This window comes from Zootoca vivipara, chromosome 13, assembly GCF_963506605.1.
Source record: "Zootoca vivipara chromosome 13, rZooViv1.1, whole genome shotgun sequence".
NCBI classification, from domain to species: domain Eukaryota; kingdom Metazoa; phylum Chordata; class Lepidosauria; order Squamata; family Lacertidae; genus Zootoca; species Zootoca vivipara.
This window is the reverse complement of record NC_083288.1, coordinates 43,589,777-43,605,020: the sequence shown is the minus strand read 5'-3', so window position 1 is coordinate 43,605,020 and position 15,244 is coordinate 43,589,777. Positions and strand designations below refer to the sequence as shown.

General features: G+C 45.2%; 1 protein-coding gene across 1 annotated transcript; it reads right to left on the bottom strand.

The window, feature by feature from the left end:
• Positions 1-4,811: 4,811 nt before the first annotated feature.
• LOC118095565 (vomeronasal type-2 receptor 26-like) lies at positions 4,812-15,244 on the bottom strand. The gene is made up of 5 exons (XM_060281313.1): positions 15,058-15,244; positions 14,815-14,957; positions 10,360-10,587; positions 7,852-7,978; positions 4,812-7,055 (listed from the first exon to the last, which is right to left on the bottom strand). Exons 1-5 carry the CDS (start codon positions 15,242-15,244, stop codon positions 6,304-6,306), a joined length of 1,437 nt encoding a protein of 478 aa, XP_060137296.1. The 3' UTR covers positions 4,812-6,303.

Genomic DNA, 15,244 nt, shown 5'->3' with positions numbered 1-15,244 from the left:
AAAGTATGCCCTCTTTGATAACCAACAAACCTGTTTTTGAGCAGTGTTGTGTGAGTATAGGTTCCTGGGTAATAGGATTTATTTAGGACACACAGTAGAGCAGTGTGCAATTGTTCCCTCATATACAAGTCCTCGGGATCCAGGTGGCACTGTGGGTTAAACCACAGAGTCTAGGGCTTGCTGATAAGAAAGTCAGCGGTTCGAATCCCTGCAATGGGGTGAGCTCCCATTGCTCAGTCCCAGCTCCTGCCCACATAGCAGTTCGAAAGCACATCAAAGTGCATGTAGACTGGCTACAAACTTTGCCACACCTCTAGATGCACTGGACTCTTCCACTAGCCATCACATATCCAACACAAGTGGAGGGCATCTGCTCTTGGCTACAGCATGTCACACCACAGGACATAAGAAGTGAGAGGGGCTTTGTTGAAGATACTTACAAAATATCCCTAGAATTCATGTTCTCCTAGAAGAAAGGCAGCCTGCCACTGAAAAAGAATCTTTACTTTAATGGAAGTCAGGCAGGGCAAATTCAAGGAAATATTTTCCAGAATCATAGGCTCATATAAATGTAGTGTTGGATGGGATCACAATAAAATCAGCTAATGTTTATTTTGATGTATTAAGGTTTATAATTTTCCTTATTTACTTATAGAATATGAGTTGGCATTTATTTATATCAATGGAGTGTGCAATACTGAGCAGGTTATAAATAAAGACTTTGTAACAGGAAACCCTACCTGCCAAGGCTCTACATTCTGAAAAGAGAGTCTGTCTCCACCATTTATCCTTTTGCAGATGGCTTCAGATGAGCACCTAATATGTAAAGCTTGTGCCAAAGCATAGACAGCATTATAGATACTGTAGCTGTGGCCGGTCATGCTCATTTCAAAAAAAGGTGCAGGGAGGCTCTCCAGCAACTCCTCTCCAGTACATATACCCAAAATGCCTGCCATTGGAGAGGCTTCTGAAGGTGAGCAACTAAAGGCTTGTTCCCAGAAATTCTCGATAAAACCATCTGCATGTTGTTCAGAAGGCTTTACACCCTGCAGAAAGTCTGAGAAGTCTTGAATCTCCTTGGAGTGAATCGTAATGGAGATAGCACCTTGCAGCATTCGTATATTAGGGTCCATAAGATTTCCTGGAACATTTGATATGAAATCTATTTGAGCTGCTGTTATCCATACTTTCCCTTCAGGTTCTTTCCTCACAGATTGATTAAGTATTAGCAGAAACATATTCCTTGCAATTATAACACTTGTAAGCCATATAATTGATGTACTTTCTCCATATATAACAACTGCATTTGCTTTGCTTTTCATGAAAGTTTGTGAGAAAATCTTTGTTTGATCCACCATATCAAACACGTTACCAGTGAATTGCAGATAGTATTCCGTTCTTTCTGTGAATGCTGAACAGATTCCATTCTTCAGAAACATTGGTTCCATGGTCTGCAAGAATTGTTCACCAGCTTCATTAGCTGGAGTGATGAGCCCAACCCATTTCCATCTGAAATGCAGAAGTAACTGGATAATTCCCTTGTACTGGAGATCTTCATTGGGGACCATCCGATAAAAGGAAGCAAATTTGATGGGATCGTTTATGGCCAGTTCAAATGAACCATATGAAATCTGAAAAAGGAAATAGCCAAACCTTTCCAAGTGGAAACAAGAATTCACAACACATTTATCTGAATATAAATCCTGTATATCCCATATTTACTAATCTTTGACAGCACCGACCCCTTTTTACAGAGAAACAATATTGCTCATTTGTTTTTGTAGATATTAATTCCTAATATATTGGGAGTCATCACAGCTGCATAGTTGTACACATGGATTCTCTCCCAGAACAGGAGAACTTTTGTCCTTGCACTGCCTTCAATAATGCTTGCAGGATTGAAATACAGTGGTACGTCTGGTTAAGAACTTATTTCGTTCCGGAGGTCAGTTCTTAACCTGAAACTCTTCTTAACCTGAAGCACCACTTTAGCTAATGGGGCCTCCTGCTGCCGCCGCACCACTAGATCACAATTTCTGTTCTCATCCTGAAGCAAAGTTCTTAACACCTAAAGCGTTTGTAACCTGAGGTACCACTCTAATGTGAGCCCATCAAAGTGCCCCATTTATCAAACTGAAACTTTTCGAATAATCCTCCACTAAATATATTAAACACATATCTTTGGGAACTTGGCACTCCCATAATAGCTGGTTTATGCACATACTAAACCCTTCAAATTTAACAATATTTGAATAACAATGCAACCATTTCCCTTTTTTGACTTGATATTTATGAATCAACAGCTTCCTAGTAGGAGGGTAGAGTGAACTACAGCATGAAATACCTATTTTTTGAAACCTCCAGTATATTGTACCTGTGGAATCTTGTAGAGACCTAAGACGTCTGCCATGGATGAGGAGGTGTCAGAGCTAAGTCCCCCAATGACTCCTACTACATTTTTCTGATTGCCACATATGTAGTTGGGGACAAAGTGATGTGATTTAAAGAGCAGATCCAAAGTGGTTCGGTAGGTCATCCTTGAATCAGAATAGCTATCATAGATGTGGAATCCAAGAGTGGCATTGGGCAAGATCTTGGGATTCTCATTGATCTCATCAACAGCAAACACCAAGGCGAGGATGTGTTGGTAGAACTTTCTAATCACCCTACAAATAAAGCGTGTTAGTATTTTATAGAGAATAAATATCTAAATGTGAGAGAATCAAACCCCTCTGTTAAATCTTCTTGTAAGTATTGAAACTGCTTTGTGCTCTTAGAATTAATGTTTGGATCTCTCTTCCATCTGAACCAGATTATTTAATAAATCTGAACCTATAGATTGAGAAGAGATCTTCACTTACTAAGCTTCAGGTTTTTTTAACCATATTCCTGTTTATCACTAGAAACAAGAACTGTGCCACATGGCTATGCTACAGTTATTGAAATCAGTTCTATATCCCATTTTCAGTACGTAGCTGTCCCTAGCAATAGAAACTGCTATGAAATTAAAATAAAGGAATTTGCAGCTGCCATTTTAAATATGAAGAATGTCCAGTGATGAGCTAGTAGTGATGATGGTAAAAGATTTTATCCAATTATTATTAAGTGCATCTAAAGCCCTAATTGTTTTCAATGTGCTTTAGACATGATTTCAATTTTATACCATCCTTCAACATTGCAGCCCAGTGCCTGGCTTAACCGGCTTTGCGGCAGTGCTCCCATGGCTCTGTGTCAGATGCATGCACACTGCTCGCATAACCTTAATTCTGCCTCATTGACTGGGGAAGTTCAGTGAGTTATCTATGCTTCATTGGAGGATGGAGAGATACCGTCCAACATGAAGCAAGTTGTGGAGTGTCTCCTCTTTATTCTGAACCAAGAATAAAATATACATTTAAATACTTACCACTGTTTTTTAAAAAATAAATTAAAAATAATTTTCTCATAGCGTTTTTTCCAACGCATAATTATCTTCTAGATGGATATGAATGTATAGAGATTACAGGAAATAATCTTAAGGTCCATTTACTTACACTGGATTGCCAAGAAACAGGTGAGGTGGGTGTTGGAAGGAAATGCTGGGGAATACATAATGCATATGAGACCCTATCCCACCAATGATAAGGTCACCTGGTTCATACCACTCATGTGGAATATGTACAGGGTTATTTCTGCTGCAAACAACAGTGTGCACTTTGGGCACCATATTGGGAAGCAGCAGAAGCAGCAGCAACAACAACATCCTGATCCCAAATATCATTCTACTCTCCTTTGCCTCTCTACAATATTGTTACTATCATTAGCCGGACTTGAAGAGGATGGATTTGGTGACAGCTGACTTTGGCAATTCTGTTCTTAAAGGGGCAGGTATCCACTTTGACTGTTACCAAAAAATGCATTGAATGCTAAATAATATAGAGTGATTTAAAATCTGACCTATACAATGAAAGAGGGAAACTGAGTGAAATAACAGCCTGGCCTCCTCTCTCCTCCCTTACCATAGCTGTCAATGGAACCCTGGGGTGCTTTTAATCATTTCAGATTTCGTTTTTGATTCTTTATTTTTCATTGTGCCTTCTGGTGCTTTGCCAGGTGAACTGATTATACTAATTTTAATAATTACAGGTCAGATAAAGTTTGGTGCAATGTTTTTGGCTCTATGGAGCATCAGCAATGGGAAGATTTCCGAAGTAAACATGTCTGTCACATCACAGAATCATAGATTAGGAAGAGTCTTCTAAGGTCATCAAGTCCTATCGGCTTGAGCTAATGCAGGACATCCAGAATGACAAACAAAAGAAAAACACCCCGCCTGTAGGCAGGCACCCATCTTTCCCCCCAAATTTCCCCTGTCTAAATGTGTTTATGAGGGAGCCAACTGCATCCTTTCCCCATTTGACTAATTTCCTACTGCTACTGGCCCTTGTAACATCTGACATATGTAACATCGATTACATTACTGAATCTTGGGAACAATGATCAATCAATCAATCAATCCAAACCTTTATCGGCATCATCTAGAAACATTAAAAACAAATTGGCCAGTACAATCACGTTGCCATATCAGGGAACAATGATGGAAAGGGTCCAACCATATCAGGATATAGAGACCCTGGATAACACACCCTAACTACTTGTTTATTAAAGATTTTCTTGATTTACAGAAATATGTGCAATCAAAGAAGACGGCTTCACCCCGGTATGGTTCCCCTTTATCACATACACAGCCCAACAAACAATGACAGAAACCCATGAATAGCATAGAAATCAATATGGCCAACCTGACCCGAAACACCCACCCACCCCACTCACAAATGAAACAAAGACCACCACAGCCAACCACAAATGAAAAATCACACCCTAGGCCAACCCCAACCTCTCAACGCCTAACGACTTTTTGAAAGAGCACGTGTATACAGTTTGAAGCAGAGTGACATGCTTAGTAACAACTGTTCCATCTTCTGTTATTCTCATCAAAAAAATGATGAGATGAGCAGAGAAGGGAGGGTCATAGCTCACTAGCATCTTAGATGGCACAAGGGTTTTACATTCTCTGGGGAAGACATAGCTGATGAGCAGAAAGGTCTCAGACTATACACAATTTCCCCAGCCTAGTGCCTGTCTCCACTTCTTGCCTGATATTTCTTCCCAACAGCTACACATCATACAACCCAGACTGTCAAAATTATGGAAGAATTTGGAGACTTGGTTGAGTGTAGTCCATCGCCCTGATATATGGAGCAATACTTTCACTCAATATAAGGCAGCTTACAAAGTTCCCTTTCCCCATTTCTCTATCTGCAGTTTCCTACGCACCTCAACATCTGCTCAGGAGTTTAAGAATCTATTGGGGAAGTGGATACAGCAAAAGTAGGGTAAGGGAAGTTGTAGGCATTCAGATTGTTGGATATGTTGGATTTCATCCATAGTTTCATTCATACACATATACTGCGATCTCTTCTGTCATTTATACTTTGCTCCGTATCAGCTTGTCTCTATTATTCCCAGTACGGGAATCCCAGTATGTTTGCAAGCACAATTCAAAGTGTTGGTGCTGAACTTTAAAGCCCTAAACGGCCTCGGTCCAGTATACCTGAAGGAGCGTCTCCTCCCCCATCATTCTGCCCGGACACTGAGGTCCAGCGCCGAGGGCCTTCTGGTGGTTCCCTCGCTACAAGAAGCCAAGTTACAGGGAACCAGGCAGTGGGCCTTCTCGGTAGTGGCACCCACCCTGTGGAATGCCCTCCCACCAGAGGTCAAAGAGAACAATTACCAGACCTTTAGAAGGAATCTCAAGACAGCCCTGTTCAGGGAAGCTTTTACTGTTTGATGGATTTCTGTATTTCAATATTTTGTTGGAAGCCGCCTAGAGTGGCTGGGGGAACCCGGCCAGATGGGCGGGGTATAAATAATAAATATATTATTATTATTATTATTATTATTATTATTATTATTATTATTATTATTCAGTTCAGGCAGTATAAAAATCATGTAACATTTAGGGGAAAAGAGGGAAGGCAGTACTGGAAGCCAAGATGGAAAATCTCCACAGCCACCATGGATTTTCCTCTGGTGCTCAGAATGAGCTATGGATATCATCCATAGTTTTTTCAAACACCTAATTCCAGTTCATCTGTTCCTCATATGCAATTATGCTGGGTATCAAGAACATAAATGATAAGACAATCTCTTCTGTTATTTTGATCATTTAGGGTAACTTCTGTTCGTGAAAAACCACAGTGAAATTACCCTGCTAACAAGTCTACAGATTCTAAATAAATAAATAACAAACTATACTGTTATTTACATCTTTCTCCGTATCAACTGCTCTCTGTTATTCAGCTCAGGCCTCACCACAATAATGTAGCATTTAGGGGAAAAGATGCAACCCAGCAGCCCAGCACTGGAAGCCAAGATGGAGAAGATCTCCACAGCCACCATGTATTTCCCTTTGGTGCTCAGATAAGTTGGAACAAACGAAAGCCAAACACTGCAAAAGACCAGCATGCTGAAGGTGATGAACTTGGCTTCATTGAAACTGTCAGGCAACTTCCTGGCTAGGAAGGCCACAGTGAAGCTGATAATGGCCAGGAAGCCCATGTAGCCCAAAACACAATAGAACATGAGGATTGACCCTTCATTGCATAGTAATATAATTTCTTCAGTCATTGAGTGCATGTCGACATCTGGGAATGGGGGAGAGGTTGCCAGCCAGAAGACACAGATTCCTACTTGAATCACAGAGCAGGAAAGGACAATGGAATAAGCCAGTTTTTTGCCTACCCATCTCCTGATCCTGGATCCTGGCTTGGTAGCCATGAATGCCAAAACCACTGAAATAGTCTTGGCCAAGATGCTAGAGAGGGCCACAGAGAAGACAATGCCAAAAGCCGTTTGTCGGAGTGGGCAGGTTGCCTTATTAGGCATTCCAATAAACATCAAGGAACAAAGGAAACACAAGAGGAGGGAGATTAGGAGAATGTAAGTGAGGCTTCTGTTATTGGCTTTGACGATGGCAGTGTTCCGGTGCTTAATGAAAATGCCAAGTACCACAGCTGTGATCAGAGAGAATAAAAGCACAGAGAAAGTTGAAACAATGGCCAAAGTTTCACCAAAGCCTAGGACGTTTGGTTTCTTGGGAATGCACTCATTCTGCTCTTCATTTGGATATTGATCTGGAGGACATCTAGCACAGGTTTCCAACCCTAAAAAAACAAAAAAAGTTTGTATGACTATTGGAAACAATCCAGAATATGCTTAAGAGTTGTTGTTGTTTTTTTAAAAAAATTCCTCTTACTTATGACTTGTTGCATTTTAACAGAATTGGGGTGGAGCTACAGTAGTGGTTAACAACAATAAAATGCATTATTAAAATGTGTAAAACGAACAAAATGTCAAGAAGAAGAAGAAGAAGAGGAGGAAGAAGAAGAGGTCCAAAAGTGCCTTGTTCTTAGAGAAAAGATCACCAGTTCTATTCCATGCCCCCTTCTTCAAACCTTTAATGTCTTCCAGGACAGAATGCATGTACCAATCTTATGTATTGTTGCATTGAATTGGACCGGCAGGAGCTGCATGAAACATTCGAGAATATTATATGCAGTAATGTTTAGAATATCAATGTACGTAGATACAGCGATGGAAAATTACAGATTAAACTCTCTTCCTCCTGGTATTCAATCTTGAAGGTTAAGATAATTTATTCATAGGGTCAGCTTTTACTGAGATTGAAGCGAAATTATTCTACTATTGTTAATAAACTATATAAATTGAGACCAGACAGAGCAAACCCCACTGCTGATATGCTCAGAATTTACTAAAATGTCTCTTATGTGCTAATATGGCATCTCTCACCCTTCTCATTTGAGAACATGCCACGAGGACATGGATCACAATCATAACAACAAAATTTCTTGCCCTCCTTCTTTTTCTTCTCATAACCAGGAAGGCAGTTGGCATTACACAATGAAAGAGGTGGCACCTATCCAAAGAGACATGAGGAGGTTAATATTAATAAAATGTTTTAGGGGATTTATCTAACATCAGGTGATCTATCAGTAAATAAGAGGGTGACAAATGTTAAATGTAGGATCCATATATTCAATATAAGAAAAAGAATATCTTCATCCTCCATATAAAAGGAAATGGGAATGCTATTTAGCAAATATTGGGTTAACAATCCTGAAAGCAAAATGGATGTGGGCATTAAAACATTCCAAAAATGTTTATTAGTGTGAACCTGAAAGGGAACTATCTTACATCAATATTCCAATGGTACTTTACTTCATACAGAATTTATTCATTTGTTTAGGCTGAAACTGGTGGCGCTGTGGGTTAAACCACTGAGCCTAGGGCTTGCCAATCAGAAGGTCGGCGGTTCGAATCCCTACGACAGGGTCAGTTCCCATTGCTTGGTCTCTGCTCCTGCCAAGCTAGCAGTTCGAAAGCATGTTAATGTGCATGTAGATAAATAGGTATTGCTACAGCGGGAAGGTAAACGGTCTTACTGTGCGCTGCTCTGGTTCTCCAGAAGTGGCATAGTCATGCTGGCCACATGACATGGAAGCTGTACGCCGGCTCCCTTGGCCAATAATGCGAAATGAGTGCAACAAACCCACAGTCGGTAACGACTGGACCTAACGGTCAGGGGTCCCTTTACCTTTTAATACATATATTTTGAAGTTGTAAAATAATAATTCCTTTCTGGGCAGAAGTACTGAAGATTTCTTCTTTACAAGTCAACTGCTGTTGAACTTTACCTAGTGTTCTTTTTCTTTACAATATATATCCTCAAAGCAGGAGCAATCATATTGCCACTTTTAGTTCTAGTAAAACTGAGATCTGCTTGTGAGTATATTAATGCCTTCTATGTAGAGGTGTACCTAGGCTTCCTTGTGCCCTGTGCAAGGTGCTATTTTGGCATCAACACCATCCCTTGCACCATTGGCAAGGAGATACCAGTGCTTCCAAAGTCGGAAGAGACCATGGAACAGAACTTCTAAAACTTTGCTTGTCATCACCTTTTGTGCTCCCCCTTGGCAATCGGGGTTGGGTCTGCTCTGCTTCTCCTCCTGCCTTCCTTGGTCTGCCTGCCTGGCAATCTTCCTCCCGCGCTTTACATACCACCTGCCCACCTTCTATCTCTTGCAACTCCATCCACCATTCTCTCTCCCCCCCCCCTGAGCTAAGCTTAGCACTCTACTGACACTTACAACAGTGCCAACAGCTAACTAGGGATGTGGAACTGCACAGCTCCTCTGATGGCCAACGCCAGTGGTGTCATGGGTCAGGAGTCAGCTTCCCCTGTGAGGAGCACCCTGAAGGAGGACAAGGTGAAGGGACTCCACCTGCTGCTGATCAGCCTTCTTGCTCCTGATGAGAACCTGCTGGCTCCAGCTTTCCAAAGCAGGCTTTCCATCCTCAGTCAGTTGCAGGAAACAACTTTTGTCATTCCTGACCAGACCTTGCTGCTTCTTGTTTCTTGTGACCTTTGACCCTTGGCTTTCTCGACCCCCAGATTGTCTGACTACATGAACTGAGATACTCCTGACCTTACGACTGGACTGGAGTGGAGCGTGAATATGGGCTCTGCCTGCAGGCAAGTACCCCCTGAGGTTTGGCTGGTTGTCTTGCTTCTCCATCCTCTGAGCTCTGCCATGGCTGGCAGCACAGGACTATGACAAGCACCTGGATTCCTCCACTGAGCCACTGAGAGGAGCCTGCATGCCTTGCCCAGCTGCCCATGGAGTACATGGATGGACAGCCAGGCTCCAAGCCACTCCAAGCAAGGCATTATTCTGCAGGGGCTCCTCCTGGGTCTGGGCCCGTCGCAGGGCCCAACTTGAAAAAAAACCTCCATACGCCCCTGCTTCTATCATTCCAATTCAACACTAGAGTCTCAAGCGGCATCTGAAAAGCTCTAGTAGATTCCAGTGTTTATTCACAATGATACAGCTAGCCTAGCATTCTATCTAACGCCACTAAGTAGAGCGCTGCCTTGAACAAACAAGCATGTTGGATGACACTCTCTGATAGAAATTGGTCCTTCTTAGTTTGACGTGTCTTTTTTGGCATTTTGCTCTTTTTGAAGGAATGGTTCATTTTATATTTACTAAAAGAATTAATAGTAGCAGTGTTAGTAGTGGGCAGCAATTGTGAATGGTTTATGATGTGCTGTATGGGTAGGTGACTATTATAGACACTATGTAAGATGTATGTTAGAGGAGTTTTGTTATTAAACCATGCAAAGATATTTTTGCATATTTCTTCAGTGATTCCATCTGTGTGGTCTACTCAGCACGCACTCTGCGACATTTTGCTAATGCCCCAAAATGCCACCCCTATGAGCAGTGATTTCCTTACCTGAGTGAAGACTCTGGGCCATTGGATTTCATCCCCATTTATGGTGAGCTCTTTTCCAGGAGGGGCCTGAGGATCCAGCTTTCCTACTTTGACCCTGACATAGGAATTATTTGGGAAAGTGACCAGGTTGGTAATATCAAATCCACCTGCTAATTCTCCATGTTCATTGAATGTAATTTCATCCCCAACACTGTTGTTGAATGAGATCCTCTGCAGGCATGAGTGCAGCTAGGTGGAAATAGAATCAAAAGGTCTATGAAGTGTTGTAATAGTCTAAGATAATTTAATAGTTTTCTGGGAAGAATATAAATTCTTTTCCTCCAGGAGTTCACCACTTCGGTTCCCAATGGAGGGGACCCAAATTTCAGCAGGGAAATCCTGTATCAGTGTAAACTCAACAGTCATGAGATGCTCACATAAATGCTGTAGACCTTTCAGAGTAGCCTTTGTTAAGATTCAAGCTATAGAAGGGATTTGAGATGATGGACAAGAAAAGGGCCAGGAGCTTACGTTCTCAAGATATTATATTAATGCAACAGTTAGCTATGTACACTACTAAAATGACATAGCTGCCAAGTCTCCCGCTAAAAAATGTGGGATCGCAGCGGCGCAGCGTAGAAGCAACTTCCGGTGCCGGTGCTGCCTTATTTCCAGTGCCCAGACATGGGCAGAGCAGCACCCAAATGGAGCCTCCCTGGCATGTAGGAAATCCGGGGAATTTCCAGGATTCTTTTCTATTCGGGATAACAGCGGGAAACTGATTAAAATCCGGGGGGTTCCCATGAAAAACGGGAGACTTGGCAGCTATGAAAAGAGAACATATATAAAATGATGTACAGATGGTCCATCACCCCAACCAAACTATCCATAATGTATAAAACAGCAAATAAGAAGTGCTGGAAATGTGAAGTTAAGGAGGGAGACTTTGTCCACATGTGGTAGAAATGCAATAAAATCATGGGCGTAGGCAGGGGGGCAGGAGGGGGCAATTGCCCCCCCTAGAAGCAGGGCCACTGGCCAGCCTGCCCCACTGCCCGCCCGGTGCCGTCTCCCTTCTCCCTGGCTGGCTGTGGGGCGGGCGGCGGGAAAGCACCAGAGCCGCGCAAAGCGTTTGGCTGGCTTTCCTTCCCTCCGCCCCACAGCCAGCAAGGGAGAAGGGAGACGTCCCTTCTAGCCGGCTGGCTGTGGGGCGGGCGGAGGGAAAGCCAGGCAACCGCTTTGCGCGGCTCTGGGGCTTTCCCTCCACCTGCCCCAGCGATTGCAGAGGGGGAGGAGGGGATCGGAGCAGCCCGATTTCGGGCTGATCCTGGCTCCCCCTCGTCCGTTCCTATCGCGGAGGGGGAGGAGGGAGTCAGAGCAGCCCGATTTCGGGCTGATCCTGGCTCCCCCTCGTCCATTCCTATCGCGGAGGGGGAGGAGGGAGTCGGAGCAGCCCGATTTCGGGCTGATCCTGGCTCCCCCTCGTCCCTTCCTATCGCGGACGGGGAGGAGGGAGTCGGAGCAGCCCGATTTCGGGCTGATCCTGGCTCCCCCTCGTCCCTTCCTATCGCGGAGGGGGAGGAGGGAGTCGGAGCAGCCCGATTTCGGGCTGATCCTGGCTCCCCCTCGTCCGTTCCTATCGCGGAGGGGGAGGAGGGAGTCGGAGCAGCCTGATTTCGGGCTGATCCTGGCTCCCCCTCGCCCCTTCCTATCGCGGAGGGGGAGGAGGGAGTCGGAGCAGCCCGATTTCGGGCTGATCCTGGCTCCCCCTCGCCCCTTCCGATCGCGGAGGGGGAGGAGGGAGTCGGAGCAGCCCGATTTCGGGCTGATCCTGGCTCCCCCTCGTCCGTTCCTATCGCGGAGGGGGAGGAGGGAGTCGGAGCAGCCCGATTTCGGGCTGCTCCGATGTGGCCCCGCCCCCGCCCCTTGGCCCCGCCCCTTGCTCCCCGCCCCTTGCCCCCCCTGATTTTCATCCTGGCTACGCCCCTGAATAAAATCCAAAGATTCTGGAAAGAGATTTACAATGAGCTCAATACAATCTTTAGATATACTTTCAAAAAAGTACCAGAGGCATTTCTGCTGGGAATGGTTGGGGCAGACATTGAAAAAAATGATCAAAAATTCTTCCTCTATGAGACAACAGGGGCAAGAATTATACTGGCTTGGCTGTGGAAACAGAAACAAACACCCACAGTCGAGGAGTGGCAGCAGAAAATCATTGAGTACTGTATATGGAAATAGCAAATTTAAGTGCAAAAATACGGCAGCAGGGCAATGAAACATCAAAAAGAAGGAGGTTTTTTTTAGATTATATCAAGAAATCGTGTTAATAGAAATTTGTTATTCAAACCTCATAGCAGATTTTGAAAATTTTATTCATTATAATAAGGATAATAACATGGTAAAATACTATAAACAGACTTTATAATTTATGAATGGAATTCACAAACAATGTAGAACAGATTGATTTTTTTCTACAGAAACAGTGTGTAGAGATGTAATGAAATATATGTAAATTGTAAAACAATGCACAAAAGGAAGTGATGATATAAAGAAGATAGAGGAAAGGAAGGCAGCTGTAAGGAGCAAGAGAAATATAATTTGTAAATAGAAATTGTATCCTAGTATGTATAAAATTGAAAACCAATAAAAAGAAAAAGGAAAATATATTTAGCTACGGTATATCCCCCATGTTAGGATCTTGAGTTTATTAATTCAGGGCATCCATGATTTCTGTATGAGTGTAGCTATATGTTGCTCTGTATTAGTTACTGTGCATTTAGTCAAAGTATGCCCTCTTCTGATAACCAACAAACCTCTTTTTGAGCAATCTTGTGCGAGTATAGGTTCCTGGATAATAGGGTTTATTTAGGACACACAGTAGAGCAGTGTGCAATTGTTCCCTCATATAAACGTCCTCACCTCTAAAGGGAATATGTTCTAGGTGGATACATGAAGGAGCTCCCACAGCATTCAATGGCAGACTGGCTACAACCTTTGCCACACCTCTAGATGTACTGGACTCAGGGCCGCTGCTAGGGTTTTTTGCACCCTAGGCGAGATCACCTTCTGCCGCCCCACCCCCACACCAATCACAGATGACGGCTTCAAGAATAGGAGCTGGGTGTGCATACAGGTGTAGGGAAACCAAACAGATAAATGCACAGACATCCCAATCCCCTCTGTCGTTTACAACAGCAAGGGGGAAGCAATCTCATGGTGTTTTAAGCCACTAATGTGCCCAATAACTAACTCCAAAATACAGGCTGTTCCTCTCTCTCACACCTCTCCCTGCTGTCCAGTTAGGAAACGCGAAAGACTCTTGGGTTTACTGAACTTAGGGACGGGTGGAGCGGGGTCTCTTTTTAGTTTGCAATGTTCACATCTTACTTCGAAAGTTGGGCTGGGCGGAGAACCTGGAGTCCAGTTGGGCCTGGGATAGCAGGATTCGAATCCCCACTCAGCCATGAAGCTCACTGGGGGACCTTGGGCCAGACACCATCTTTTAGCCTAACCTACCTAGCAGGGTTGTTGTGAGGATGAAATTGGGATGGTGATAGCCATGTACACCACACTGAAATCCTTTGAATATAAGGTGGTATATAAATGTAATAAATAATAATAAGCAAAGTGCAAGCTGCCCCCAAGAACTTTGCAGCCCCCTGGCTCCCCTCTCCACCATGGCTTGGGGCGCAACTCCACATCTTCCCCAGCCCTCCTTGCTCCCCCCGTCTCTCTCTGTGCCCTCGGCTTGATCCTTCTCCCGGCCCGCAAGAGCGCTGGGCGGGGCGACTCGCGCCTTCCTCGGGCCAGTGTTACAAGAGGGAGAGTGCTGTCCTTCATCTTTGTGCAGCCATTATTCATACTGGGCAACTTAATTAACAACACGCTGGGCTGGAAGCCCTCCCGCCTGGGTGCCGCGCAAGGAAGATGTGCCCAGCAGCAGCAGCCAGAGCACAAAGGGCGACACTCGGCTCTGCTCCTGTGCAGCCTTCCAGCCGCTGTGGCCTCATAAACCCACCAGGTTCGTGCACAGACTCTGAGCCTGGGAGCCACTCGCAGTTTCGCTCCACCCCACCGTCCTCATGCCACCCTTCAGCTGCCGAGGTGTTGCAGGAACAGCTGCGGCGAGAAGGAGGAGGAGGAGCCAGGGCGGGGAGCGACGCCTGCGGAGCGCAACCAGAAAAAGCACTGGGGAGGCCGACTGGGCGCACCCCACCCGTGCGGGTGCCCTGTGCTCTTGCCGAAAGCCATGCGCCCGGAAGAGGTGCGCGATTGCGGCGGGGTAGCCCAGGTCAGCGGGCGAGGAGCCGCTTGCCCGAAAGGGGCATTCGAGAGAGGCGAACTACTGCGCCCTCGCCCTTCCTTCCTGCCTTCCTCCCCCCCCACCCCGTTATCACAAATCTTCCCACAGAAAGTGGAAAGTTTACCGAAGGGATGAACGGGAGTGTGTGGTGTTTTCCTCACAATATTTACCTTTTGAGTTCGGCATTCCCACCCGCCGCGCTGTGCCCTCCAGCTTCCCGCCGTGCTCTCTGGCTCCCCGCCGTGCATGGCCTTGCTGCAGGGCGTGACGGGGAGCTGGAGGGAGGGCGCGGCGCAGTGCGGAACTCTCACCACTCCGGGAGGCGGGAGAGGAACCCGGAAGGCAGCCCTCCTGAGAGAACTTTGCACGCTGCTACCCGGAGGAGAGCCTGCCTACAGCTGCGCCTCGCTCACCTTTCACGGCTGCTGCAATCCCTTCCGAGCGCAGGAGAAGGAGTGGGGTGTGGACGGGCGGCCAGCGTTTTGGGGGGCTCCGAGGACGGGGCGCTGCCGCTGCAGGGACAAAGGGCAGCAGCAGCAGCCAAGGCACCGGGGCTCGCTTGGAACTGAGCGGCCGAAGAAGCGCTGCCTCGTTCGGCAT

What these genes read in the sequence shown, in the direction of transcription:
- LOC118095565 (XM_060281313.1), bottom strand. Translation starts at nt 15,244, where the DNA reads ATGCCGAACGAGGCAGCGCTTCTTCGGCCGCTCAGTTCCAAGCGAGCC. An exon ending in GATTGCAGCAGCCGTGAAAG is followed by an intron (nt 14,958 to 15,057) that starts GTGAGCGAGGCG and finishes CGCCTCCCGGAG; the next exon opens with TGGTGAGAGTTCCGCACTGC. An exon ending in GGGAATGCCGAACTCAAAAG is followed by an intron (nt 10,588 to 14,814) that starts GTAAATATTGTG and finishes ATTTCCACCTAG; the next exon opens with CTGCACTCATGCCTGCAGAG.